The sequence below is a fragment of the Asparagus officinalis genome, chromosome 3, assembly GCF_001876935.1.
Source record: "Asparagus officinalis chromosome 3, Aspof.V1, whole genome shotgun sequence".
In the NCBI taxonomy this organism is placed as follows: Eukaryota; Viridiplantae; Streptophyta; class Magnoliopsida; order Asparagales; family Asparagaceae; genus Asparagus; species Asparagus officinalis.
This window is the reverse complement of record NC_033796.1, coordinates 6,536,376-6,562,336: the sequence shown is the minus strand read 5'-3', so window position 1 is coordinate 6,562,336 and position 25,961 is coordinate 6,536,376. Positions and strand designations below refer to the sequence as shown.

General features: G+C 38.9%; 1 protein-coding gene across 1 annotated transcript; it reads left to right on the top strand.

Annotated features, from left to right (window-relative positions):
• LOC109832794 (26S proteasome non-ATPase regulatory subunit 1 homolog A-like) lies at window positions 292-22,963 on the top strand. Its single transcript, XM_020400214.1, has 14 exons — window positions 292-527; window positions 828-891; window positions 975-1,080; window positions 1,189-1,294; window positions 1,402-1,570; window positions 4,488-4,625; window positions 4,704-5,104; window positions 5,193-5,328; window positions 5,463-5,711; window positions 5,806-6,026; window positions 20,208-20,466; window positions 20,910-21,142; window positions 21,221-21,734; window positions 22,306-22,963. The coding sequence occupies exons 1-14, from the start codon at window positions 382-384 to the stop codon at window positions 22,642-22,644; spliced, it is 3,081 nt and encodes a 1,026-aa protein (XP_020255803.1). The 5' UTR covers window positions 292-381; the 3' UTR covers window positions 22,645-22,963.

Here is a 25,961-nt window from a genome sequence, read left to right as displayed (position 1 = left end):
TATTTCCCCAATCAACACCAATTTAATTTTTTTTATCGAATTTATTGCATTCGAAGTATTTGGTCAAAAGTTAACTTCCTATGCTCTTACAAAAACTTGTACCGAGGCCTGATTAACAATATCCATTATTAGAACATAGTTAGGGTTTATCTTTTATTATTGAAAGTAAATTTACAAACCCAAATTCTTATAGGCCTCGAAACCCAACCCGAATCCGGCCCATGATAAAAGAGTAGTATAATCAATAAAGCCCCATACTTTACTGAGTTTACTCATAACCCTTTAGTTTTGTTTTTCTTTCTTCTCAAGTAAAAGAAAATATCTCTCTCCTCTCCCTTCTCCTCTCTCTCTCTCTCTCTCTCGCCGTAATCAAGATCGATCATGGCGGCGGCGATGGTGAGCTCTGCAAGCGGTCTTCTCGCGATGCTCAACGAGCAGCATCCTGCTCTCAAGCTTCACGCCCTCGACAAGCTGAACTCCGTTGTCCATCTCTTTTGGCACGAGATCTCTACTAGCGTCCCAACGATGTGAGCGCAAACCCTAACCCTGGATTTTGCAGTTTTGTCCTTTTTGTTATTGAGGTGTTGATCGTGTTAGGGTTTTGCTCTTGGGAGAGCATAGGGCGTACCGCCAGATCCGATCTTGCCGAAATTAGGGTTTTTTTGGAAATATCAGTTTTTTTTTTGCAAAATTCTTAGATTGATAGAATAGCCGGGGACGCGTATTTATGTTTCTCGGTTGTTTCTTAGGGGCTGACCAAGATTTAGGGTTTTGGTGATTATTTCGGTTGACCTGATGAGTTTTTTCCTTTCATTTATTTGATGCAGAGAGAGTTTATCTGAGGATGAGGAGTTTGAACAGAGGGAGCTTGCTTCTTTGGTTGTGTCCAAGGTGGTAGACCGATTATTACTATAATTTAAAGTAATATATGGTGGAAAATTTGTTGGTTCACGTTTTAGTTTTGTCTCGTGCAGGTCTTTTACTACCTTGGCGAACTTAATGACTCGTTATCTTATGCCCTGGGTGCTGGGCCTTTGTTTGATGTTTCTGAGGAATCTGATTATGCCCATACACTACTTGGTACGAAAATGCATGTCGATCTTCTGCTTATTGGCTGGCAATTTGATATCTTTTGTGGAGTGTTCTTTTTATGCTCTGGAAATTTATTTTCTTGGTGTTTGTTTTTAGCCAAAGCTATTGATGAGTATGCCAGCATTAAGTCTAAACCTGGCGGCGGAGAAAAGGAGAAGTTGGATCCTAGACTGGAAGCCATAGTGGAAAGAATGCTGGACAAGTACGTTACTTAATTATTCTTTTTCCTTATTTGCTAGGTTATTGTGAAGAAATTACCTAAACACTAAATCCTAAAACTGTATGGGAACATACTCCTATTTGATGCAGGTGTATACTTGACGGGAAATACCAACAAGCTATGGGAATGGCTGTTGAGTGTAGGAGATTGGATAAGCTCGAGGAAGCAATAACTCGCAGTGATAATGTTCATGGGGCTCTTTCTTACTGCATAAACCTTTCTCATTCCTTTGTGAACCATAGGGAGTACCGTTGCGAGGTACTTTTCTTCTTAAATTTTATTCTGATAATCGTAATGGTATTGCGACTGAATGGAATGTTATGAAACTAGAAGTTGATTTCATGTAAACTGCATGGTCCTAATCAATCGTACCACACATTAAAACCATTATTATGTGGCTTAAGTATTTGATATGGGAACTGTCATGAATTAAAATTTTAACTCAAAACATACGGCATCGCCACAATTGGGCAGAACATCCCTTACCTCAATATTTGGGTTTCTTGTTGCTTTCTTGAGTATCAGTTCCACAAAGCCACATTAAAAGAGAGGATTTTATGTTTTCGCCCCAAACTAGCTGCATTATCCCACATATTGTGCTTGAACTCATCCATCATAAGTTAGTGTGCCGTGTGTCCTAGCACAAGGTTTGTTAACCGTAAGTTATCTACCAGAATTCAGTTTGATGAAAACTTGTCTGTGTCGTCACTTGTCTTTTTATTATTAAACTTGATTTTGAAGTTTGTGCCCCGTATTTTTATCCCGGCACCCCGAAATTTTCATGAAAGTGCTTTATAGGCAAAATTGTGAATGAAATAGACCACTGTTCACAGCCAAGATGTTTATATCTTCAAGGAATATGCTATTTATTATATAAGGATAACCGCGGTTTAATTTTGTTTCATGTCTTGTTTATAGACAGGTATGAGTGTTGCATAATGTTAGGCGTTCCTTTGTGCAAACTTTCCCTGAAAGTTGTGTTTGAAACCCTTGTGAAATAGATCAGATGATGTCAAACTTTCTTTTGTGAAAGATAACAATGATGGTATCCAGTATCGACTATAGTGTATAGTTTTGAGTTGAATATTAGGTACCCAATTATCGCTGTGCAAAGCTGACATTGGGAAATTCCAGACATCACGTGGACTTTGAGATGCCAATTGTTGCTTTGTCAAGTGCTTGTTAGTTTGTACCTTCATACTTGATTGTTGGTTTTTTCTCATGTATATAATCTCTTGGGATTGAATCCTTGGTCTCTCATCTTTTACTTCTTATCTTAGAGAAATAGATCAAACAATTTAGATAATGGTTGCGACCTCAATGCTTTGCCGAATGTCAAAGAAGCCTCAAAAAGAGGTTGCTAGACAAAGCAACAAGAGGAGGAAGAAACCACATTGAAAGGATGCTGATTTCGAAGTTTTTTTTAGTTTTTAGTTTTTTGCCTCGGGGGGGGGGGGGGAGTTCCATATTGAGGAAGTTTGTGATCTCTCTTTTCTTTTACTTTTATACTACACACTCTTGTCCTCTTCCCCTTTGATGGTTGATGTGGCAGGATACATGATGTTTTTTGTTGAAGGGCAATATCAATTTCTATGATGACAATGGAGCCTTCTTCTTTTTCTTCGACCACCGTTGTTTATTCCTGTCTTGTTATTCTTACGCTTCTAGTGTTTATGATAAGATTTCTGTACGTGGAATGGGTCGGTTGCTGCCTTCTATAACCATGCAGTATATTTTCAGTTTTGAGAAGTGGGGTGGAGTTGGTTATATCAGGAATGCAAGTGCATTACTTAACAATATCTTTCATCATATGGAAGATCATCACCTCTTTCTCACAAGCACGGCTTTTCATTTGAGTGCATGGTTGTGCCTTAACAGTGTCAAATATGCGCAGGATTTACTCTCATTCTCATGGGATCATCTTTCGAATGTGAATTAACAGTTTTTTTAAAATGAAGATGAGATAGGACTAAGAGATGAGGCTGAATTTGAGGGGAAAATAGAAAAGCATGCAGGTTAAAGATTCATGTCATGCTAGTAGGAAGCTCTAAATTTTAATAATTAATACTAGCAAACTCCAAAAAGGTCAAGATTTTTGAGCAATATATCTATGTGATATATCACATGGTAGAGTATATTCTGCTGTCGTAATCTTATAGAATGAATAATTGAATATATGTAAATCATATATGTTATGAAATATTCAAGGCCAAAAATGGCATATGTTCATTCTTTAGAAGCATAGAAATTTCTGGACTTATTAGCACGGACCACCACCGTTATCCTTTTCATCCAGCTTAAATGAGCTCTTCATCGGCTCCCAAGTCCCAGTTGCCTTACATCAGCTATAATGGACATTCAATAGATGCGCATAGCTAGTAGAATAAGAGGGACATTCATAAACTTCATATTGTATATTGGAGCATTGGTGATAGTCCTCGATGACACAGGATTTCTGTAGCAAAAGATTTTTTGGACTGAATAGGTGAATATAATCATTTATAAAATCCATTTGACTTCATTTGACTTTTTCCAATCTCGTATCTTAAATTTGACCAGTGTCTTGATATATATAAGTTGCAGTCTGTTGATGAAATTTGTCCGTCACGTAGATCTTGAATTGGGAAATTGGGTAAAATGATGTGCCTCAGGAACTTTTGAATTGTTTTTAAAGGGAGCTGGGCTACCTGCCATTATGTTATTCAAGTTTGAAGTATACTAAGTATACGATACTTATGGTCCTTGATTAACTCTGGTTCTTAATTATCTTCGTAAATTTATAAATTGCAACCTACAAGTTATTTTGAACAAACATAATGTAATATGCATGAAATATCTTGGAGCGGTATAGATAAGGGTTAGATTGTTATGTTCTTTTTCAACAACTTGGCCTTTATATTCCAATTTTTTATATTAACGGTCACCACCACTTAAGAAATACCGTTTACATAAAAGTTCATGGTGTGATTAGTATTTGCTGGATCCTTGGTTCCTTCTGCATAATTTTGATTTCTACATACCAGTCTTCTGCATGAGTTGTCGGGGTACATTGGGGAAGAGAGCTTTCTTGAATCAGTATATTATTGTAGTCAAAATGGATAAACCTTCTCTTTCTTTTTCTTAGATTAAAGATTGATCTTCTTCTTAACTATATTATTCCCATTTTCTGACCCAGGTGCTTCGTCTTCTTGTCAAAATATATCAAAGACTGCCTTCTCCTGATTACTTAAGCATCTGTCAGTGTCTCATGTTCCTCGATGAACCTAAACCTGTAGCAAGTATATTGGAGAAGCTTCTTCTGTCAGACAGCAAGGTATTTGTTATCTTCTTCTCCATAATTTTTGCTAATTTGATTTTAGATACTGATTTGTGATTCAATGTGATTTTACAGGATGATGCACTCTTAGCATTTCAGATAGCTTTTGACCTTGTTGAGAATGAAAGGCAAGCCTTTCTCTTAAATGTCAGGAACCTCCTTCAGGATTCAAAATCGCCAGTACATCATGAGAATACTGAACAACCTTTAGAAAATCCTGATCAAGGATCTGCAGCTCCGAGTTCCGAAAATGGAAATGCAGGTGCAAGTGATACAAACCCTACAAGTGATACAAATCCTACTATGGGGGCGGGGGATGTCCCGATGGCAGAGGACTCTCACACTCCCAATGGTACTGCAAATGTCATGAGCTCAAGTGAAGCTGCATTTTCTGAAAAGCTTGCCAAAATAAAAGGAATTTTATCTGGAGAGACGTCTATACAACTTACAATACAGTTCTTATATAGCAAGAACAAGTAAGATGATTTGTTTCTGATTGATTTCTTACCATTTGCATGCTTAGCCTAATAAGGGAATAAACATTACTGGTTTTCATGCATGCAGGTCCGATCTTTTGATATTGAAGACAATAAAGCAATCAGTTGAAATGAGAAATAGTGTATGTCACAGTGCAACTATCTGTGCTAATGCAATAATGCATGCTGGAACCACGGTAGACACGTTTCTACGAGAGAACCTGGTAACTTGGTTTAACCATATAAATTTACGTCTTAAATTATGGTTTAACCTTATAAATTTACCTCTTAAATCATGCATAGGGGTGGTAGATTATACAGCTTCTGTTAATACTGACTTGCAACTGGAACTTGGCAGGAGTGGCTGAGCAGAGCGACTAACTGGGCAAAATTCAGTGCTACTGCTGGGCTAGGTGTTATTCATAGGGGTCACCTCCAACAAGGACGGTCTTTGATGGCACCATACCTACCTCAAAGTGGTGCCGTAGGTGGTGGCAGTCCATACTCTGAAGGTGGTGCTCTTTATGCGCTAGGTTTGATTCATGCTAACCATGGTGAAGGCATCAAACAATTTCTTCGTGAAAGTCTTCGGAATACTAATTCTGAGGTGATTCTCGGCCTATATTATTTAGGATTTTAGTTTATGAGCCTAGACTTGAAGATTGGACCTACTAAATGTGTTCTACTGTTCTTAAACACAGGTTATCCAGCATGGTGCATGCTTAGGTCTGGGCTTGGCAGCACTAGGAACAGCTGACGAGGAGATATACGAGGAGGTCAAGAATGTGCTTTATACTGATAGCGCTGTCGCTGGTGAAGCTGCTGGTATCAGCATGGGCTTGCTTATGGTCGGAACTCCCAGTGAAAAAGCAGGCGAGATGCTTGCATATGCACATGATACCCAACATGAGAAGATCATTAGGTAAGCAAGAGTGTTAATTATACTGCACTTCCTTTTTTTTTGTCTACTCTCACTAGAATTTTTGCTTATTTGTATTCTTAAAGATATTAAAAAATTAACTGCATATTATTTTTTGGGAGTGTGCATATGAAAATATATTGCTTTTGCTTATTTATATTCCTAAAGATATTAAAAAATTAACTGCATATTTTTTTTGAGAGTGTGCATTTTGATGGATAGGGAGAGTCTGCTGACTAAGTGATTTTAAAGAAAAGTGTCCTTTTAGCTTCATTATTTGAACTTGAAATCCACTAATTTTTCACCCTCACTATATATATTAGCATAAATTTTCGTGTAGATATATGCATATAACCTTGATTTTTTATTTACGTATATATACTTTTTTCATAAAAATCTATATCTTTACCTTTGTATCTTTTATAACCTCAAATATATAGAATATCCAGTCATGTGTGCTCGTTTTATTTCATGACATTAAGTGACATAGAATATTCTAGTAGAAATTAATAGAATATAAAAAGGAAATAGAAAAGAAATCATTCCTTTTAGCTTCATTATTTGAACTTGAAATCCACTAATTTTTCACCCTCACTATATATATTAGCATAAATTTTCGTGTAGATATATGCATATAACCTTGATTTTTTTATTTACGTATATATACTTTTTTCATAAAAATCTATATCTTTACCTTTGTATCTTTTATAACCTCAAATATATAGAATATCCAGTCATGTGTGCTCGTTTTATTTCATGACATTAAGTGACATAGAATAATCTAGTAGAAATTAATAGAATATAAAAAGAAAATAGAAAAGAAATCATTCCTTGTAAAATGACAATTTTACCCTTTCAAAAATAATTGGAGGTGAGGATATGTCCGCCATTCATGCAAATTTGTACTACCCCTTGTTGGTTTTTTATATTGTAGTATAGATTGTTCTTCGTCCCAAACACGTCAGAAGTATACTTATCAACTTATGATATGCGTGATAGTTTTTCTTGTCAGGGTCTAAAGTTTCCTGTATGAGTGCAAGTTGTTTAGATGCTTTTCCTTTATCAAACTGAGCATGCCATTTGTCTTAGCGTGATAACAACTTAGAGAAAAGGTGGACTATATTAGGGATAGAGTTTTGTTAGTTAGCTCTAGGTCTTGTAATTAAAGAACTTATTCAGATGAACATGTGAAGGTGCACTGTTACAACTATCAGGTGAAGGTGCACTGTTACATGATGGTTGTAATTTCCTTCCCGGATTGATTGCTCAACACCAATATATCACTTTTTTATTTTTTTTGAAGAAGAACATGACTCTTTGCAGTGTTATATACAGGTTACTGAAAGGACCATCAGTAGAATGACCTGCTATTCAGTATATGTGAGATGATGAAACATTATACTGTTCATCTTTTCAGCCCCTCAAAATATGATAACACATTTTAATAGTAACAATTCATGCCTTGTTCAACTTTTAAAGAGGTTTTTGTATGAAGGAGTGAGAACCAAAGAGATCAATTAACTCCAGAGTCAAATTGACAAATAATTCAGGAGCATGGATTTGATGCTAGTTTGTTTGTAAGACAGTTTAGGGTTATTTTTTCTATGCTTTTGTGTCATTTTCTTGCAGCCATATCAAGGTAAACTGTCGTAATAAGAGAGATTTGCCATCTCGTTATCTCATCAGTCAAAAAAAAACCTCATAAACTGGATTTTTCTTGCATAGAAAAGTTTGATTCCTACCTGTTATGCTGGTTTCGAGCCTCTCTTCACGAACATGTATATGGTCCGCGCTGGTTTGGACTCAGTGTTGACTGAGATCATAGGAGGAGTTAATGAATAATATATGCTCATAATGCTGACGGTATTGGTGCCGCTTAACGTGTTTAGCTTTAGGCTCTCTCAATTAAGCAGTGTCATTGTTGTGTTTAGTTGATTACCCTTTCTTGAATAAAAATTTTTAAGTACATGATTTTATATGCCAGAAAAATACAGTCGGACTGTATATTTTGTTGGGAAATTACTCTCATTCCCCTATTATCAGATTTAAGAGAAAGCAAAATAAATGCGCAAAAAGGGGGACACGCAAGATTTACGTGGTTCGGCACAAACTTGCCTACGTCCACGGGCTGCTGCAGATCTTTCACTAAAGAGGAGAAAATTTTACAAACCACTCAAAGTTTTTCATACTCAAACTCACAATCCAATCTCACTCTGAAAATTGCTCACAATTTTCTCTCACAAGGACTTTTCTCTAAGCCTTTATTTTCTCTCTCTTACTTTTATATAAGAGGAGTTGTTTCTTGGATGAGATTTTCCTTAAGAGTTTGAGGTCTATTTATAGTGTTTGAAAAAACACTATGCATCAATATTTTATTAGTGGTGGGGCCCGCGGTGGGGCCCACCCGTGGTGGGACCCACCTACCTTTTCCTCATTCAACTCTTGCTTCTCTTTAATTTTAAAATTTGCTGTCTCCTTTCGGCTACTCTGATGCTTTCGGTGGCTGGAGGCTTTTGACAAAGAAGAAAAAACTCTCTTTCGGTGATTGAGAATAGGTGGGGATCAGAGCTTTGGTTGTAACTTCTGTCAATTTTTCTGCAAGATTAGTATTCACGTGAATAGTAAATTTCGTGAATAGTGAAATTTCGTCGGCGATACTTCTTCGTTGACAGCAGTGTTCTAATACACGGTGGTTCGTAAAAATTATCAAAAACAATCTAGAGGAAGCCAGATTCGAGTGGGAGCGATGGCTGCAGATGAAGGGAAGGTGAAAATTGAAAAGTTCGATGGTGTGGACTTTGGCTTTTGGAAGATGCAGATTGAAGATTGTCTGTACCAGAAGAAGCTGTATCAACCTCTCAGGAAGTAAGCCAGAGAATATGAAGGATGAAGAGTGGGCTCTTCTCGACAGACAAGCCCTTGGAGTTATCTGATTAACGTTATCCCGCAATGTTGCTTTCAACATAGCAAAGGAAAAGATAACGACGGGTCTTATGGCGGTTTTCTGCAGCATGTATGAGAAGCCATCTGCCTCAAACAAAGTTTACTTAATGAGGCGGCTGTTCAATTTGCGGATGACAGAAGGCGCATCGGTAGTTCAACATCTCAATGAACTCAACATAGTCACAACCCAGTTGAGTTCAGTTGGGATTGAGTTTGATGAGGAAGTTCGAGCGTTGATTCTTTTGTCTTCCCTACTAGAAAGCCGGAACGCTACAGTCACGGCTGTGAGTAGCTCATCGGGAAGCAACAAGTTAAAGTTCGATGACGTTCGTGATCTGGTTCTTAGTGAAGAAATTTGGCGGAGAGAATCAGGTGAAGCTTCCAACCTCCTCAGCTTTACACACGGAGTCTAGGGGAACTTCAGAAAGAAGTTTAAATCACGGTAGATCAAAATCTAGAAGGAGCAAATCTAGATCAGGAAAGAAAGACTTCAAGTGCTACAATTGTGGTAAGAATGATCATTTCAAGAGGGAGTGCCAGGCACCAAAGAAAAATACCGACGTACAAGAGTCTGTCAACATGATCGAGGAAGGAGGTGATGCTATGATTCTAAACGTCAACAGTCCGATTGAATCACGGATTCTTGATTCAGGGGCATCCTTCCACTCCACCCCATGCCAAGAAATCATGAAAAACTACGTCAGCGGTGATTTCGGAAAGGTACATCTAGCAGATGATGAAACCTTGAAGATTATTGACAAGGGAGACATCCGATTAAAATTGCCAAATCAGACCACATGAAAGTTGTAAGGAGTGAGACATATTCTTGGTCTTAGAAGAAATTTGATCTTTGTAGGACAGCTTGATGAAGAGGGTTATTGTACAACCTTCTCGGGTCATGAATGAAAGATTACCAAAGGAGCACTCGTCATTGCTTGAGGTAAGAAAAATGGTACTCTCTATATAACCTCTAACTTAGAGAATATCATTACAGTAACAGATGCAGATGAAAAATCAAACCTATGACACCAAGGACTTGGCCATATGAGCGAGAAAGGGATGAAGACACTTCTGTCAAAAGGAAAGCTGTCGGATCTGAAGAATGTAGATGTCGGCCTATGCGAGGATTGCATCTTTGGCAAACAGAAGAAAGTTAGTTTTGCAAAGATTGGCAAGACACCCAAGACAGAAAGGTTAGAATTGGTTCATACCGACGTATGGGGGCCATCTTCAGTTTCATCTCTTGCAGGCTCACTGTACTATGTCACCTTCATTGATGATTCTACAAGGAAGGTATGAGTCTATTTTCTAAAGAAAAAATCAGAAGTCTTTGATACCTTCAGAAAATGGAAGGTCATGGTAGAAAATGAAACTGGTCTGAAGATAAAGCGGTTGAGGTCAGACAACGGAGGAGAGTACAAAGACAGTAGATTCAAAGAATTTTGCGCAAACAATAGGATCAAGACGGAGAAAACTGTTTCCATGACACCACAGCAGAATGGCGTAGCGGAGTGCATGAACAGAACATGGTCTGAAGATAAAGCGGTTGAGGTCAGACAACGGAGGAGAGTACAAAGACAGTAGATTCAAAGAATTTTGCGCAAACAATAGGATCAAGATGGAGAAAACTGTTTCCATGACACCACAGCAGAATGGCGTAGCGGAGTGCATGAACAGAACTTTGAATGAACGTGCCAGAAGCATGAGGATACATGCCGGTTTGCTCAAGTTTCTATGGGCTGAAGCTATCAATACCGCAGCCTACCTAATCAACCGCGGACCCTCAGTTCCTTTGGATGGTGGAATACCGGAAGAAGCTTGGAGCAGAAAAGAGGTAAACCTTTCACATTTAAGAATCTTTGGTTGTATCTCTTATGTACACATAGATTCTGCTGAAAGAAGTAAACTTGATGCCAAATCTAACAAATGTGTTTTTGTTGGTTATGGTGGTGATGAGTTTGATTACCGATTTTGGGACTATGAAAATCGGAAGATCATCAGAAGCAGAGATGTCATATTCAATGAGAATGTGATGTACAAAGACAGTTCAACTGCAAAATCAAGTAGCTCCAGTACAAAAGTTGAAACAAAGGAATTTGCTGAATTTGAGGAGATTTCTGAAAGGATGTTCAGACTAGCCCTGAAGCAGTTCAAGAAGAACCAAGCACACCAGAAGTGAGACGCTCCTCCAGAATTCCTAAGCCAACCCAGCGCTATTCGCTTTTTTTGCACTACCTGTTGCTGACTGACAGTGGTGAACCGGAGAGTTATGACGAAGCAATGCAGGTGAAGGATTCAGTCAAGTGGGAGTTTGCTATGCAAGATGAGATGGACTCGTTCATGTCAAAACTGACAGTGGTGAACCGAAGTGTTATGACGAAGCAATGTAGGTAGGGGTGTTATCGGAGCGGATACGGTTCGGATATGACACTTACCATATCCATATCCGCTTTTTATAAACGGATACGGATACGGATACGGATCATTATCGGTAACAAAAAACCTTAACCATATCCGCACTTATCGGAAACGGATACGGATCGGATATTTGAGAATCGGATCGGATATGATCACGCACTTATCGGAAACGGATACGGATCGGATATTTGAGAATCGGATCGGATATGATCACGGATATAAACAGATTTTCACATATAATTAGAATTACAACCAAATAGGTAAATGTATTTAGTTGTAGGCTTCTCCTTAATTCACATATAATTAGAATTACTAAAATTGAGCACAAATATATTAGACATATAATCTTCATCCAAAACCTTCAGTGGCACAACCCATGACACAAACATTTCACAGGACAACCATGACACAACACTTCACAAGAGGACTAAAGTTCAGACAACCATGACACAAAAAGTTCAGACAACCGGCTAAAACAATCGAGAACAAGACAATAAGTTCAGACAACCAGCTAAAACAATAGTTCAAACTGTCTTATAAAGTCCTCAATTTGAATGAGCAAACTGTCTTAAAAAGAAGCCATGGAAATAATCTGATCACGAACTTGTTTTTTAGACCTCATTTGATTATTCAAGTAATGACCACGGAATTTGCTAGTTTCCTTCTATTACCACATGTTTTCCAATTATGTATAGAAATCATCTCAATAAGTATCCCACATATTTTCTTCAGAGTCATTGTTTTCCAATTATGTATAGAAATCATCTCAATAAGTATCCCACATATTTTCTTCAGAGTCATTGATTTAGAGAACGCAAGATTGATAGGACTTATATCATCAAATCTTTTGCTAAGACTTTAACCCACCCCCTCAAAAAAATAACTAAAGTAATTCTTAGTACTATCATCAGCAAAAAATAAGAAGCTATCAACCAAATTAAACTCGAACGTCAGTCGTCAGTCCAAAATACGAAGCAGGAATCAAACAGATTGTTAATGACTACCAGAATCCATTAGTTAATCCAATCAAAGAAACATAATACGACCCAATTTGATCAATCAAATTCAGACAGAAGAAAAAAAATTGAAATAAAGCTGGCAACTTTGGCTACTACAGTTAATTACTTGTGCCTAAAAGAGCATCTCCTAGCGAGTCTCCCTCGATGATTCTGTTCCTCCTGCTGCATCATCCATCAAGAACCAGTACGAAGCTTAATTTCAACCCTCAAAGCTCAAAACCCTCGCTTTTGATTTGGCTCTCGCTCGGAGCTAAGAACGAGAAAGGAGAAGAAATAAAGAGCTCACTTTCTTCTATCATTTTGGGCCGGCGATGGTTATTGTTTAGATCCGACCCATTTGACAGCGAGGATGACGGCGCCTGGACGAGGATGATGATGCCTAGACGAAGACGGCGAAGACGAGGATCTGACGAATTTGATGAGGATCCGACGAGGGAGGTTGGAAAATTTAGTGGGGGCTGGAGGCGGAATGGAATGGGAGCTGGAGAGGCGCTACTCGCTAGGGTTACAACTTACAAACGGGTTTGGGTTAGCGGTTATAGGTTGTAAACTTGTAATTGTAACTTTAGGACCCGAATCATTATTACATTTGCGGATATCCGTATCCGCAACCCTCGTATCCGTTTCCGAATCCGTATCCGAAAAATAATCCGAAACCATATCCGTATCCGTTACCGTATCCGCCCGGTTTCAAAATTTGCTTACCATATCCGCATCCGTTCGGATACGGATGCGGATCGATTCGGATATATCCGAACCGTTTGGCACCCCTAAATGCAGGTGAAGGATTCAGTCAAGTGGGAGTCTGCTATGCAAGATGAGATGGACTCGTTCATGTCAAATCCGACGTGAGACTTAACTGAATTACCACAAGGTAAGAAAGTTTTTCATAACAAGTGGATTTACAGGATCAAAGAAGTGCATGATGGGAACAAGCGCTGCAAGGTAAGATTAGTTGTCAAAGGCTTTCAGCAAAAGGAAGGTATTGACTATAATAAAATTTTCTCCCCGGTCGTAAAACTGACTACAATCAGACTGGTGTTGAAAATTATAGTTGCTGAGAATTTACATCTTGAGCAATTAGATGTAAAAACAGCTTTTCTTCATGGTGATTTTGGAGGAGGAGATTTATATGAAGCAACCAGAAGGCTTCATAAAGGCAGGTAAGGAAAATCTAGTATGCCGTTTGAAGAAAAGCTTGTATGGATTAAAACAAGCTCCCAGGCAGTGGTGCAAGAAGTTTGACAGCTTTATGGGCAGCAACGGTTTTACTAGATACCAAGCAGATCATTATTGCTATATCAAGATGTTTGACAATAGCTTCATTATTTTATTGTTATACGTTGATGACATGCTCGTTGTAGGATCAGATCTGCAAGAGATTATAAATTTGAAGCAGAAATTGTCAAAACAGTTCGCAATGAAAGATCTTGGCGCTGCAAAGCAGATTCTTCGAATGGGGATCAAGAGAGACACGAAGTCTGGGACTTTGATGTTATCACAGGCTGAGTACATCAACAAAGTACTCTCCAGGTTCAATATGCAAGATGCTAAACCAGTGGGTACACCTTTAGGTGTTCATTTCAGACTTTCCAAAGATCAGTCACCGAAGACAGAGGAAGGGCGTGCACACATGGCGAAGGTCTCGTACGCCTCAGCTATTGGAAGTCTGATGTATGCCATGGTTTGTACAAGATCAGATATTGCTCAAGCAGTGGGAGCTGTTAGCAGGTACATGAATGATCTGGGCAAGGTACACTGAGAAGCAATCAAATGGATCCTCAGATATCTACAGGGTACCATAGGTAAAGTACTTTGTTTCAAAGGTGGAGATACAATACTAACAGGTTATGTGGATGCTGATTTAGTAAGAAATGTTGACCACAGAAAGAGCATTACAGGGTATGTCTATACTCTAGGAGGTACTGCAGTGAGCTGGGTTTCATAACTGCAGAAGATAGTTGCTCTTTCCACAACTAAAGCAGAATATGTCGATATTACAGAAGCCAGCAAGAAAATGGTTTGGCTTCAAAGTTTCTTGGATGAGTTAGGCAAGAAACAAGAAGACAATGTCTTATATTGCGACGGTCAAAGTGTTATTCATCTAGCGAAGAATCCGTCTTTTTATTCCAGAACGAAGCACATACAGATGTGATATCATTTTATCCGGTCACTTTTGGAAGATGGAATTTTGAAGCTTGAAAAGATTAGTTGAGCTCAAAATCCGGCAGACATGCTAACAAAGACGGTGACTACTGACAAACTGAAGCTGTGTTCAGCTTCAGTTGGCCTGCAATAATAACAAGAGCAGGGAAGAGCTCCTGCATAGATCAAGATATGAAGACAAATTAAAATCAGTTTTCAAGTGGGAGATTGTTGGTCAGAAATGACTGCACCGAAAGCTTCAGCCTGACATTTTTTGACAAAGAAAAGGAGCGGGCCCCATCTATTCTCAATTACCGAAAGAGACAGTTTTTTCTTCTTTGTCAAAAGCCTCCAGCCACCGAAAACATCAGAGTAGCCGAAAGGAGGCAGCAAATTTTGAAATTGAAGAAAAGTAAAGAGTTGAATGAGGAAAAGGTAGGTGGGTCCCACCACGGGTGGGCCCCACCGCTAATAAAATATTGATGCATAGTATTTTTCCAAACACTATAAATAGACATCAAACTCTTAAGGAAAATCTCATCCAAGAAACAACTCCTCTTAGGGGGGTTATTCATTAGGGTAATTTGGGGCAAATTGGGTAAATATGTTCCAATGGGGTAATTTTACCCAATGGGATAATTTGAGTGGGATAAATTAGGGGTAAAATGGGATAATGGGACAATTGGCTATTCTTAAAATATTTTGTTTGATGAAGGTCATGACATTAAACAATAATCAAACTATCAATCGTTCTGATCTACAAGTTACAACACCCCGAAATACAAGTAAAATGTTCATTTATTCACATAAAAAAATCCACAGTGGACGGTAGCTCAAATATTTTTACAGTTGCATATCTTATGTTCATATACATCAATAAATTACATCATTATGTTCATATATATCAATAAATTACATTATTATGTTCATATACATCAATAAATTACATCATTGTTTACATTCAAATCACCACAAAATCTCACCCATGGAAAAAAAGATCAAACAATTCACCTCCCTGTAACTGACTTTCATTCTGGAACTGCAGCTGGAGCTCCCCATAAACATTACTATCTAGGAAACCATGGAGAAAATCACCATTAGATTGCCCGTGCACAGGAAAAATTCTCTCTTGAAACCCCTGATTGGTTTGTGGATTTGAATCCGACTGGTAGATTTGAAAATTTGCGTTTACAACCTGAATTCAACAAACAACAACAATATCGAAAACCCTAGAAATGAAAATTTGCGTTTACCTCCGGATCTTATTCCCCTTGCCAACCTGGTACATTCCCCAGGAGAAGGCGCCAAACGCAGCTAAGAAGACCGCGACGACGCTAGGTCCTTTCATCGTAATCCGGCGAGCGTAGCGCACCGGCGCGAAGCCGCCAAGTGGTCGTCCATCCTGGAGAACCGGCATCTCCTTCACGCTCGTCATCTCCGGCTTCTTGCGGATCATCCCCATCTGTTTCCTGGAGAACCGCAAAGATCTGATTGTGTTTCCGGGGCGTGGTGGTGGGGGGGAGAGGGCGTGGTCGAGGGCGGCGGTGAGGTGGAGGGAGAGGGCGGAGGAGAGGAGGAGGGAGGAAGGATCAGGGGAATGTTTACCCCCATCTTTGTTCCAACAACGAATTTGGTGTAATTTTGACAGTGCTGGGTGAGAGGGCTTTATATACTTGGGGTAATTTGGAGAAAAGTTGGGTATTTGTCCCACAATTACCCCAACAAACCAATAACACCACAAACTTGGCTCCAGTTCCAATTACATAAATGAATAACACTAAAAAGTGTTGTTCCAGAAATTATCCCATTACCCCCAAAATTACACCAATGAATAACCCTCCTTTATAGAAGAGTAAGAGAGAAAAGAAAGGTTTAGAGAAAAGTCCTTGTGAGAGAAAATTGTGAGCAATTTTCAGAGTGAGATTGGGTTGTGAGTTTGAGTGTGAAAAACTTTGAGAGTGGTTTGTAAAATTTTCTCCTCTTTAGTGAAAGATCTGCAGCAGCCTGTGGACGTAGGCAAGTTTGTGCTGAACCACGTAAATCTTGCGTGTCCCCCTTTTTGCGCATTTATTTCGCTTTCTCTTAAATCTGGTAATAGGGGAATGTGGTAATAGGGGAATGAGAGTAATTTCCCAACATATTTTACATTAAATGGGTTTGACTATCTTTGCAGCAAAACAAAATACAAGATACATATGGGTTTGGACCCTCACCTTAAGCCTGAGTTTCACATGCTACCAGCCTCCCCAAGCAATAGACAAGACTTCCCTTATAGAGGCCCTATTGAACTATGGCTTATCACCATATAGGGATAAGCCTAATGCTGCAGAGCAGAGTCAGTTTCGGTGCAACATGGAACACACGATTAAGGGAAAAAAGGAAAATATCATAGCAGATAGTGTCGACAATTTACTTGTTCTATTTATCTTCAATCCTACTAAAAATGGCTGTTTGTTCAAGTCCCTACCATTCTAGGTCCTGCAATCTTCTCTTCTTCATTATGGGCAGATTTACCCCTAATATGGTCTTTGTAAATCTTACGCTGTGTGTTGACCTTAGTATGCCACAAAGGTTTAATTTAGGTGTTCAAATCTCGCATCTTCTTGCTGCGGTTACAAAGACGGTGACTACTGACAAACTGAAGCTGTGTTCAGCTTCAGTTGGCCTGCAATAATAACAAGAGCAGGGAAGAGCTCCTGCATAGATCAAGATATGAAGACAAATTAAAATCAGTTTTCAAGTGGGAGATTGTTGGTCAGAAATGACTGCACCGAAAGCTTCAGCCTGACATTTTTTGACAAAGAAAAGGAGCGGGCCCCATCTATTCTCAATTACCGAAAGAGACAGTTTTTTCTTCTTTGTCAAAAGCCTCCAGCCACCGAAAACATCAGAGTAGCCGAAAGGAGGCAGCAAATTTTGAAATTGAAGAAAAGTAAAGAGTTGAATGAGGAAAAGGTAGGTGGGTCCCACCACGGGTGGGCCCCACCGCTAATAAAATATTGATGCATAGTATTTTTCCAAACACTATAAATAGACATCAAACTCTTAAGGAAAATCTCATCCAAGAAACAACTCCTCTTAGGGGGGTTATTCATTAGGGTAATTTGGGGCAAATTGGGTAAATATGTTCCAATGGGGTAATTTTACCCAATGGGATAATTTGAGTGGGATAAATTAGGGGTAAAATGGGATAATGGGACAATTGGCTATTCTTAAAATATTTTGTTTGATGAAGGTCATGACATTAAACAATAATCAAACTATCAATCGTTCTGATCTACAAGTTACAACACCCCGAAATACAAGTAAAATGTTCATTTATTCACATAAAAAAATCCACAGTGGACGGTAGCTCAAATATTTTTACAGTTGCATATCTTATGTTCATATACATCAATAAATTACATCATTATGTTCATATATATCAATAAATTACATTATTATGTTCATATACATCAATAAATTACATCATTATGTTCATATATATCAATAAATTACATTATTATGTTCATATACATCAATAAATTACATCATTATGTTCATATATATCAATAAATTACATTATTATGTTCATATACATCAATAAATTACATCATTGTTTACATTCAAATCACCACAAAATCTCACCCATGGAAAAAAAGATCAAACAATTCACCTCCCTGTAACTGACTTTCATTCTGGAACTGCAGCTGGAGCTCCCCATAAACATTACTATCTAGGAAACCATGGAGAAAATCACCATTAGATTGCCCGTGCACAGGAAAAATTCTCTCTTGAAACCCCTGATTGGTTTGTGGATTTGAATCCGACTGGTAGATTTGAAAATTTGCGTTTACAACCTGAATTCAACAAACAACAACAATATCGAAAACCCTAGAAATGAAAATTTGCGTTTACCTCCGGATCTTATTCCCCTTGCCAACCTGGTACATTCCCCAGGAGAAGGCGCCAAACGCAGCTAAGAAGACCGCGACGACGCTAGGTCCTTTCATCGTAATCCGGCGAGCGTAGCGCACCGGCGCGAAGCCGCCAAGTGGTCGTCCATCCTGGAGAACCGGCATCTCCTTCACGCTCGTCATCTCCGGCTTCTTGCGGATCATCCCCATCTGTTTCCTGGAGAACCGCAAAGATCTGATTGTGTTTCCGGGGCGTGGTGGTGGGGGGGAGAGGGCGTGGTCGAGGGCGGCGGTGAGGTGGAGGGAGAGGGCGGAGGAGAGGAGGAGGGAGGAAGGATCAGGGGAATGTTTACCCCCATCTTTGTTCCAACAACGAATTTGGTGTAATTTTGACAGTGCTGGGTGAGAGGGCTTTATATACTTGGGGTAATTTGGAGAAAAGTTGGGTATTTGTCCCACAATTACCCCAACAAACCAATAACACCACAAACTTGGCTCCAGTTCCAATTACATAAATGAATAACACTAAAAAGTGTTGTTCCAGAAATTATCCCATTACCCCCAAAATTACACCAATGAATAACCCTCCTTTATAGAAGAGTAAGAGAGAAAAGAAAGGTTTAGAGAAAAGTCCTTGTGAGAGAAAATTGTGAGCAATTTTCAGAGTGAGATTGGGTTGTGAGTTTGAGTGTGAAAAACTTTGAGAGTGGTTTGTAAAATTTTCTCCTCTTTAGTGAAAGATCTGCAGCAGCCTGTGGACGTAGGCAAGTTTGTGCTGAACCACGTAAATCTTGCGTGTCCCCCTTTTTGCGCATTTATTTCGCTTTCTCTTAAATCTGGTAATAGGGGAATGTGGTAATAGGGGAATGAGAGTAATTTCCCAACATATTTTACATTAAATGGGTTTGACTATCTTTGCAGCAAAACAAAATACAAGATACATATGGGTTTGGACCCTCACCTTAAGCCTGAGTTTCACATGCTACCAGCCTCCCCAAGCAATAGACAAGACTTCCCTTATAGAGGCCCTATTGAACTATGGCTTATCACCATATAGGGATAAGCCTAATGCTGCAGAGCAGAGTCAGTTTCGGTGCAACATGGAACACACGATTAAGGGAAAAAAGGAAAATATCATAGCAGATAGTGTCGACAATTTACTTGTTCTATTTATCTTCAATCCTACTAAAAATGGCTGTTTGTTCAAGTCCCTACCATTCTAGGTCCTGCAATCTTCTCTTCTTCATTATGGGCAGATTTACCCCTAATATGGTCTTTGTAAATCTTACGCTGTGTGTTGACCTTAGTATGCCACAAAGGTTTAATTTAGGTGTTCAAATCTCGCATCTTCTTGCTGCGGTTAAAACAGTACATTTTGATCTTATTCAAGTTCCCTTTCAGGTTAAATTTTCTGCTTCCTCTGGCAGAAGCTATTTGGTAAATTGATATGCATTGAAGAAAAATTTTGAAAACCATGTAGAGGATTAAAAGTACTAGTACTAAGAAGTAACTATAAATGATAATCAAGCACTGAACTGTTCAGTTTTACCAATAATACACTTAAGCAACCTTTTATTAAGAATAATGCAATTGTTGTGTGCTTAACCTAAGTAAAATTCTTAAGATTCAGGAAAGCCAGTGGTCAAATTTCATTGTGAGGATAGCCAAATATGTAAACCATGAACATCTCTGCTATTCATGTCTACATTGTTAGTTCCTTTACTCGTGCTTTTTATCAATAATAATTAAATTTCTTTTTGCAGAGGATTAGCTCTAGGAATTGCATTAACAGTTTATGGGAGGGAAGAAGATGCTGATGCTCTGATCGAACAATTAACTGGAGATCAAGATCCGATACTTCGTTATGGTGGCATGTATGCATTGGCCTTGGCTTACAGGGGAACGGCAAACAATAAGGCCATACACAAGTTGTTGCATTTTGCTGTATCAGATGTCAGTGATGATGTGCGAAGAACTGCTGTTCTAGCCCTTGGATTTGTTCTGTACTCAGAACCTGAGCAGGTTAGTTTATTGTCAAATGATATAGATTGTTCCGTGAATCCATTCTTTTTTATATTAACAATGAGATTGTACCCTATCTGGAGTATGACCAACTCGGATTCAGAAGGTTTTGAATCTAGATATCAGTATACTATTAGGAAACCAAGATTAATGTGACGTTGTCTCTTCATGTCGAAAAATATCATTTGTCTATTGCTAACTGGACACTCAAGCTTAATATGTTGCTCTCATTTTGCGGTAAATGAGTGAGTACATACTCTCTGATTAGCAGAACTGACCCGGAAAAAAAGAAGAGCATACAACATATATTTAGTTCAGCAGTACAGTTTCAAAGCGAACTTATATTTCCTTTTGTTTTCTCCTTTTCTTTTCTTTTCTGTTCTGTGGGCGATCGGCATATGGTCACAGACCCTTATTTTCTGTGTATCCTTGACTATTTGCAGACTCCAAGAATTGTTTCTCTGCTCTCTGAATCCTACAATCCACATGTGCGTTATGGAGCAGCACTAGCAGTAGGCATCTCCTGTGCGGGTACTGGTCTGAGTGAAGCAATTTCCCTGTTAGAGCCTCTTACATCTGATGTTGTTGACTTTGTTCGTCAAGGAGCCCTCATAGCCATGGCTATGGTTATGATCCAGACGAATGAATCTTGTGACTCTCGAGTTGGGACATTCAGGTATCACTCGTACTATACACAGATTGCTGCGTGAATTTCATTTCTTGTTGGGTAATATTCCTTTTTCCCCCCATATAGACGTCAGTTGGAGAAAATTATTCTTGATAAGCATGAAGATACAATGAGCAAGATGGGTGCTATATTGGCTTCTGGAATTCTGGATGCTGGTGGGCGTAACGTTTCAATTAAGCTTCTTTCTAAAGCTAAGCATGATAAAATCACAGCAGTTGTTGGTCTAGCAGTATTCAGCCAGTTTTGGTATTGGTATCCTCTTACCTACTTCATTAGCCTTGCTTTCTCGCCCACAGCGTTCATTGGTCTGAATTATGACCTCAAAGTGCCAAAGTTTGAGTTCTTATCTCATGCCAAACCTTCTCTCTTTGAGTACCCTCGCCCCACTGCCCCACCCTCATCAACATCAGCAGTTAAATTACCGACTGCTGTCTTGTCAACAACAGCAAAAGCAAAATCTAGAGTGAAGAAAGACGCAGAGCAGAAAGCCTCTGCTGACAAGTCGAGTGAAGACACATCAACCAGTTCAAGTTCTGGGAAGAGCCCGAAACCTTCTGAGAAAGATAATGATTCAATGCAGGTAAGTCACTTACTTGGTTATATGCTGAGTGTTTTTTTGTAGTTAAAAGACATTCCAAGTCTTGCTCTTGATAGTCCTTATGAAGAAGTTAGTTACTCATATCTGGATCAACCAGCTGATTGTCATGTAGATGGGCAATCCCTAAGCATAGGTCCTATTGGCTATAGAAAAATTAGAGCCATAACAAAATTTGAGCATCTGGAGCGCATATGAATCTACATGTTGCAAGTTGTTTTGAGATTCTGGAATAAGTTCTTCCATGTTTGGTACTAAATTCTTGTACTATGCTTTCCTCTATTATTTGTGATATTGTCTCCTTGGGATCTATTATATGCGTGTATCCTTGGGATCTATTATATGCATGTAAAGATCTAGCAGATTTGGTGCCTGCGTGTACTGTTGCTCAATTCACATTTGCATTCATTATTCTTTTCTTAACTCGGGTGTTAATTGAAACAAGCCTTGGCTGTCATTTGACCATTTCAGCGGCAACTTTAGTATTTGCTCTCTAACTAAGCTGATATTTGGTTATAGAAGTACTAACTTATTTTTGACATTTCTTCAATATCAGGTTGATAGCACTGCAGATAAGAAGCCAGAGGCTGAGCCATCATTTGAAATCCTGACAAATCCAGCTAGGGTTGTTCCTGCCCAAGAGAAGTTCATCAAATTTCTGGAGGGAAGCAGATATGTCCCAGTGAAGCTAGCTCCCTCAGGTTTCGTCTTATTAAGAGATTTGCAACCCTCTGAGGCTGAGGTGCTTGCTCTAACAGATGCTCCGTCATCTATGACTTCACCAGCAGCAGGCACAGCAACTGCCACCACAGGAGGTCAGCCTGCTTCAGCAACGACAGCGATGGCAGTAGATGACGAACCTCAGCCTCCACCGGCTTTTGAGTATTCTGGGTAGTGGGCGACTCTAGAAAGAAACTGTATTCCTTTTCCTATTGTTTCTCTTGTTTCCTTTTTGTTATTTTTTGAACTCAATAGGCAGTGTTAATTTTATTCAGAAGATAATTGAGTTCTGTACCATCAAATAGAGTTTAAAGTCTTGGGACTTCGCCTCTTTCCTGTTATCGAAACTGAACCGATTGATATGCGGACGGACACGGTGAGCTTTCTTCCCATCTGAGCTAGTTTTTACCAATATGTTGTATTTTGCTTAAACAAGCTGTTTCTGTATCTCCTGCCATGTTTTGAGAATACGTCCAGTGTCTTTTTAATCCCAAGAGTACAAGTACCCGCCCTGCTTTGTTTTTGACGTACCTTTGCAGATAATGTTTTTCACCTCTCAACTTGTTTTGCACTTATCATCCATAAGAAGCAATAAGTTCTTGTTTAGGGGTATGATTAATGTTGTCAAAGGTGTAGGCGAGTGAATTATTGCAGTTTATGGTTTTTTTTTTGCAGCTTCCTAAATTATCCTGTACTTTTCTACTTCAGGTTTGACGCTCGAACTTCATTTAATTTGAATGGCCTGTACTGTACAGCAATAATATTTTGCCTTTTCAGAGTTGGCGATCTGATTTTGGCAAAATATGCGCCAATATTTTCTCCCTTTGTGTTTCTTCAGTTTTTAGGTAATGAACTTGACCTAAGCTGGAAGCAGCCGCTATTTAATTATCCCAGGGCCCTGCTATTTTGCCGTGAGCTCCAGCAAACGGAGAGCACCTTTATTGAACTCACGCATCTTCACTGAGTCAATTCCTACGAAATTAGGGGCCACATGGCTTTCAGAGACAGCTGGTTTGATTCATGTCCAGATTTTGATCGAGCACTAGAGCTCGTGAGAGGCTCACTCACCCCTGATTAATTCCACACTACCTTCCAAAACCACGAGTCGTCCCCACTTCCTGTCGATCTGTGATGTCTCTCCTCCCTCTGTTCCGTGGGCAAATGATATCGCAAATTGTTATCGGTTCCATGTAAGTCTCAGAGTGGGAGAGAGAAAAAATAATAATAGTAACACCGTAGAGGACCCTAATTAGAGGTGTCATAGAGAACTATATTTTAACTGGTTGTTTTAATATTTATTATTGATTTATACTCCGTTTTTAGAATTGATAGTAAGACGCGTGTCGTATTCTTCTATGCTCCTGTGGTGTTTTCTTCCCCCCAATGTCGATGAAACCCCATCTTGACAGTTGTATTTTCCCTCTCCTTCACGGTTAAGTTTGGACCAAAAAGCTTCTCCACTTTGTTGACTTTTAAGGAAAACCTTGATCAATTTAAGAAGTTAAGAACTGCACAAAGCGTCGTGTGTCCCCTCCGAACGGCCGCTTCACAGTCACACAAGCTTGCGCCCCAAGTAATGCAATTTTAGGCAAATAATGCAAGGTTAATGTCACGCTATGTTCACAGGAAAATTATTTCCATTTGTTTCTTTTGTTTCATTTCAGGTTAGCATCCGTTCTAGAAGCGATGAACCATTCTGTGTCACGTTCGTAGTTGAGACATGCTGAGTGTTTTAATCGACCCATTTGATTATAACGGAAAATGAGCTGGAAAGAGATGTTAATAATTAAGAGATTGATGTTGCGATTCCATCATCCATTTAATTTGAGATCAATTGAATGCAACTGTACAGTGCCATTGATCATGTATTTTGAAGTCTTGTCAACTCGATCCTCTAAAAATTTAATGCCGATTATGTTAACATTCTTCATGCCACAAAGTGAGTTGCAATAATTCACAACTACGGTGTCCTTTTGTGCTTGTTTGCAGCTCATACCAGCCCTTCTGGTACTCTGTCAGTTGTCTCAATAAATATCATGCAACGAAAAAAAAAGAAGGTAAAATAAAAAATAAAAAATAAAAATGCAGCATGAATATTTTTATTTGCCCTCTTGAACTATCACCAAACTGCAGATAAATTCCCTGTAGTTCTATTGGTGCAAATGGAGCCTGGATTCTCAACTCCATTAACTTTTTTTTTTCATTTAAATCAGTTACATGTAGTAAACATTATGCAAGTTTATAGTAAATAAAGTAGTTTATAATGGTATGTTTTAGCTTATGAATCCCAATCCCAATATTAACATGAATCTAAGGGAGTTGAGGATCTAGGGGTATGTTTGCTGCAGTAGAAGTTAATGGCATCTGTCCGCAATTTTTATGACGACATTGTATTTTTACAGGTTGTCAGCACTTCTTGACTTGCCTACTTATCAATGTTGCGCTACAATACCAATTGTTGTTGAAAACCGTGTCGAGGAACCAAATCAAACGCCGATCAAAGAAGACCAAAACCAACCAAAATCAATGCACAAACAAAATACCAATTTTAACGTGGTTCGGCAAGTTGCCTACGTCCACGGGGCAATGAGGGATGGGGTTTTCTCTAATGGAGAAAGAGTACAAACTAAGATTACAAATCACTCGAAGGAACAAACTAATCTCACCAACAAAACTCTTAATCTCTCCAAAATAAAACCCTAATCAAAAGCTTAAAAAAATACCTCTTTTTGTGCTCCAAATATCCCCCAATCAATGCTTAATCAAAACCCAATCAAAGCCTAAACAAAGCCCTAAACAAAGCCGAAGAAACCCTAAAAACGTGTCTCTATTTATAACAAAACACAATCCCAAACTGATTGGGATTCTAAAAACGAGTCTGCCACACCCTGATGTGGCACACACTACACCCATAGCAAACATGGTAGATTCTGCCACACCAGGGTGTGGCAGACACCACACCCATGACAGACAGGACAGATTCTGTCACACCCATGGCAGACACCACACCAGGGTATGGTGAAGCCTGTTTTGCTTATTCTTCACGTTTTTCTTAATTCCTTCCTCAATTCATTCGTCGTTTTCACGTTTTTCTTAATTCCTTCCTCAATTCATTCGTCGTTTTCACAATCAATAGATTACCAAAGAAAATAAAAAATAAAAATCTAAATAGATTTTATTTAGGGTTGAGGGGGTATGTTTATCCTTTAGGTAACGTGCTTTACACGTGGCATGTTAAATTTGATGATGTTCTCTCGAGGGATTAAAGCGAAGAAACTTTTAGGAGTTTTGTGCAATAAAAGGACAAAATTTGAAAACCATCCGATTTAAAAAAAAAAAATCGCAAAAAAAGACCTCTTCTAAAAATAATTGTCAAAACAGACATAATCTCAGCCGTCGGGCTGAAACTGGGTCGATTTTGATGAAAAAAACTATGAAACTTCACGGGACTTGAAGTCCCGTGAAGTTTAGCAGCCTATAATGACGCTAATC

Coding starts and splice junctions, on each gene's coding strand:
- LOC109832794 (XM_020400214.1), top strand. CDS start 382: ATGGCGGCGGCGATGGTGAGCTCTGCAAGCGGTCTTCTCGCGATGCTC. Junction 892..974: donor CTTCTTTGGTTGTGTCCAAG/GTGGTAGACCGA, acceptor TGTCTCGTGCAG/GTCTTTTACTACCTTGGCGA. Junction 1,081..1,188: donor TTATGCCCATACACTACTTG/GTACGAAAATGC, acceptor GTTTGTTTTTAG/CCAAAGCTATTGATGAGTAT.